General features: G+C 57.8%; 1 protein-coding gene across 1 annotated transcript; it reads left to right on the top strand.

Moving 5' to 3' along the window:
• Positions 1 to 407: 407 nt before the first annotated feature.
• On the top strand, positions 408 to 3,307 carry PAFAH1B3 (platelet activating factor acetylhydrolase 1b catalytic subunit 3). Its single transcript, XM_037516686.2, has 5 exons — positions 408 to 607; positions 803 to 892; positions 1,566 to 1,682; positions 1,761 to 1,883; positions 2,986 to 3,307. The coding sequence occupies exons 1-5, from the start codon at positions 533 to 535 to the stop codon at positions 3,271 to 3,273; spliced, it is 693 nt and encodes a 230-aa protein (XP_037372583.1). The 5' UTR covers positions 408 to 532; the 3' UTR covers positions 3,274 to 3,307.
• The last annotated feature ends 847 nt before the right edge of the window (positions 3,308 to 4,154 follow it).

Here is a 4,154-nt window from a genome sequence, read left to right as displayed (position 1 = left end):
CCCCACCACGTGAATGGGACACACCTCCGCACCCCCACAGCAGGTGGTCCCTTCCGCACTTGATTCGCCCCGCCGCAAATGGTTTCTTCCATGGAAGCAGAGCGCTAGCTTTGCCCCGCCCACTCCCGGCCGGACAGGTAGTTCGCCCCGCCCCGTGACGCCATGGGGTGGTTTTGCCCTCCTCCCCCGCGGGCACTGGATGGTCTCGCCCCGCCCCGTCCACGCCCCGCGCGCCAGCCGCCGCCGCCGTCCGCGGGAGTGGCCGGGCCGGGGCGAGACGGGCCGGACGAGCCCACAGCACGGCCGCCGAGGGGGAAGCCAGGCCGCCCAGCGCCACCTCCCCTCCTCAGCGCGGGTTTCCGCCTCTGGAGAGGAGGCGGCGCCCGGGTCCGCCAGTATCCTCCGCCGGAGCGCGGGCGTCGGACCGTCCATTGTTGCCCGGGGGGGTGGGGGGGCGTGGCAGAGCCACCTCCTCCGGGAACGCTGCGCGCCGGCCTCGCTCGCTCATCCTAGCAGGAGCTGCGACGCCGAGATGAGCGGAGAGGAGAACCCGGCCAGCAGGCCGCCGGTGCAGGACGTGCAGGGCGACGGGCGCTGGATGTCCCTGGTGAGCGACGCCGCCCGCCACCCTCGGGAGGCCTGTGGGGGGGCTGATGGGGGGGGCTTAAGACCGCAGCTGGTTCGCGCTGCTCTCGCTGATTGGGAAACTGAGGGCTGTTGGGGTGGTGCTGCCTAAGAAAGCTGGGCGGGGCGGGCCCAGGAGAGCGCGTGCCGTTGACTCCCCCTTCTGTACGTTCCGCAGCACCATCGGTTCGTGGCCGACAGCAAAGATAAAGAACCCGAAGTCGTCTTCATCGGAGATTCCTTGGTTCAGTTAATGCACCAGTGCGAGGTGAGGCCCATCTCCCGCCTTCTGCCCCACCCAGGCCTGTGCCGCGCCCTTCCTGACACACCTGGACTAGATCTCAGGTCAGGCGGGGCACCGGGTTCCCCAAATAACCTCAGAAAGCGCGCTGGGCGCGAGAATCCCCGTGTAAGGTGCAATATTCCACGGAGGAAATGTGTGTGCGCGTCCTGGGCTTTGTCAGATTGGCTTGGTGTATAGTGAAGCTTAAAAGGAAGCTTTCTTAGGAAATTAGCTCTAAGATGAGGCTCCTTATTGTTTGCTGAAGTACTGCCTAGTCCTAATGGAGTTCCGCCGAGCTACAGAGGTTTCCACAAAGTGAAGGTCAACTGTAGTAGCGCTCCACAAGGAATGCTCAGTTATACTCTATGCACTGGGAGGTTAAACCATAATGGCTTTCCTCAAAGTGGAGGTTCAGAAGTGTAATGCTGTTGGTCCAATACATGACTCAAGCAAAATGGGTTTCCATAAAGCAAGCCTTGCTTCTGTGGCATTTTGTGAAAGTGACACGGTAATACGTTTGCATAAAGTGAGGTTTGATTGTATTGGGGTTTGCTCAAGATGAAATTTAACCATACTGCTTCCATAAAGCAAGGCTGTTCCATAATGACATTTGGTTAACATGCTGATGATGCCCCCTGTGCCCACACCTTGTCCACAGATCTGGCGGGAGCTCTTTTCTCCTCTGCACGCACTTAATTTTGGCATTGGAGGTGACAGCACCCAGCATGTGCTGTGGCGACTGGAGAATGGGGAACTAGAGCACATCCGACCCAAGGTGAGCAAGGCTTGGGGGAGGGGGGGCTAAAGAGCCCTCAACTTGCCCCTCATCACTGCATTATGCCTCTCTTTCCAGATTGTGGTGGTCTGGGTGGGCACCAACAACCACGGGCACACGGCAGAGCAGGTGACTGGCGGCATCAAGGCTATCGTGCACCTGGTGAACCAGCGGCAGCCCCAGGCTCGGGTCGTGGTGCTGGTGAGAGTGTGGGGAAGGAAAAGTAGTCTCGGGTCCCTGTCTGGTGGTATAGGGCTTAAGTCTCAGTGCTATTAACTCCATGGCCTGAGTTCGATCCCCAGCCAGGGAGCTGACCCACATGGCAGAGCAGACCACTTCTGTTTTGCCCGCTGCTCCCCTCAGCAGTGTATTTCAGTAAGTACACCTGTTCTGCTCCCCACTCTGTCTCTGCTGAATCCTCTCCCCCCACCCCGCCCTGTACCTCCGACCTGTACCCCAGTTCTTCCACTAAGTAAATAAATCTTTTTAAAAAAAGAAAAGAGGGCCTCCCCGGTGGCGCAGCGGTTGAGCGCTGGGTTGCGAAGCTGCCCGCGGCCTCTGCAGCACCGGTTCGATCCCCGGTTGCTCCCCGGCCACCGGAGGAGGGTCCCACATGGCGCGCAGACCTCTCCTGCCGCCCGCTGCTCCCCTCAGCAGTGTGCTTCGGTCCTTCTGCCTGCTCTGCTCCCCGCTCTGGCTCTGGTGAATTCTCCCACCCTCCCGTGCTTCTGACTGTACCCAGTGCATGTATAAACAAAACAAACAAACAAATAAATAAATAAAAGCCATGCCTCTATTAAAAAAAAAAAAAAAAAAAAAGAAAAATGGTCTTGGACTCAGCCCCTGTGGTGTCACAGCAGCTTAGAATAGGGCAGAGACTTTCACACAAAATTTCATGTTGACATTGGAGCCAGTAGGGTTCACAACATGTTTGGGGACCAATTAGCCTCCTTTGCCCCAAGGAACGGCTAAAGAATCTGGGGGTGTTGAAAAGCACTCCCAGGGAAGCTCCAAGGTTTTTTAGCTGGGAAATTTTCCTTCTCAGCAGAAGGAACTGATCCCATGCCATCATGTCAGCATTTTTGAGTGACTCTTGGGAAGAGGCCGGCACCCAGATGATTCTTGCTGAATAGGGTAGCAAACGTGGTGTCATGGACTACACTTCCAGTCCCCCACTTCCACATCCCTAGCATGTTCTACAGTTGGGGGCTTTGTGGTGAAGGGTAGAAAACAGTTTGGCACAGAGAACAGGATGCCCGGATGCCAGTTGGACACCTAACAAACTCTCGTTGCCCCTCCACAGGGCCTGCTTCCTCGAGGCCAGCACCCCAATCCACTCCGTGAGAAAAACCGACAGGTGAACGAGCTGGTGAGAGCAGCGCTGGCTGGCCACCCACGGGCCCACTTCCTGGATGCTGATCCTGGGTTTGTGCACTCAGATGGCACCATAAGCCACCATGACATGTATGATTACCTGCACCTCAGCCGCCTAGGCTACACACCTGTCTGCCGGGCCCTGCACTCCCTGCTTCTGCGTCTGCTGGCCCAAGACCAAGGCCAGGGCGTCCCCCTGCCGGAACTCACACCTTAAGCCTCTGCCTTCCTTCAACATTAAAGGCTCCCTCTCTAGTCTCCTGTTTTCTGCTTTACGGCAAAGCCTGACTGGGTACCTCAACCTCAGCCCTCATCTCTGGGACCCTACAGCTCTTTGGGGTGATTCTGTTTCTGCCCATGGTAGGCATACTGGCCCATCAAGCACTGTAGTTCTTGCAGACTCGGGGATCAAACAATAGTGCTGTAGATAGGCACTACCAGTCAATCACTGAAGGTGAAGCCAATTTGGCAACACTGCCCTCTAGCCCCAAGCTCAGGCAAGAATTCCGGGAACAAAGTGTTCTAACTCCATCCAAGCCCCCCTGAACCTGCCCTTCCGTCTGTGCCATGCCCTCCCTGGCACTTTGGACGCTATCACTTCCTGTGGTGGCTTCTTGATCCACCCACCCCCAGCACTCATCCTCTCCCACAGGGCTCTGGTCTGGACTGTGCCTCCCCAGAGACTGTGAAAGATGGGTGTAACTCGGGAGACTCCCTCCAGCCTGGCTGCACTGCCAGCTCAGGCCGCGTGGGGGCAGCAGGGGTCACGCTGAAAACCCTCACAGGACTAACGCCTCCCCACCCTGTGCCACCGCATTGAAGTTTGAGGTCCAGCTGGAGCTTCAGGGTGAGCTGCCCTTCTCACACCACAGTCAAGCCTACCCCAGGCCCTTGCGTGCTGGACAGCTGAGAAACAGGCAGAGGAGGCAGGACCTGGGCTAGAGGGGTGCCTGATGCAGTCAGAGCCTGGCACACGGGGTTCCTCTGATGTTGGAGGGTGCTGGAAATGCTGCCCCCCACCTCACTAGGGGAAAGTATAGCTCCACAGACATCTGGGGAGAAGTCCCCTTCTCCCTTTAGAGTAGGCAGACACACAAG

This window comes from Talpa occidentalis, unplaced genomic scaffold (assembly GCF_014898055.3).
Source record: "Talpa occidentalis isolate TD23 unplaced genomic scaffold, MPIMG_talOcc4v2.1 talOcc4.17, whole genome shotgun sequence".
In the NCBI taxonomy this organism is placed as follows: domain Eukaryota; kingdom Metazoa; phylum Chordata; class Mammalia; order Eulipotyphla; family Talpidae; genus Talpa; species Talpa occidentalis.
The sequence above is the reverse complement of the archived record's forward strand: the minus strand, read 5'-3'. Positions and strand labels throughout refer to the sequence as shown.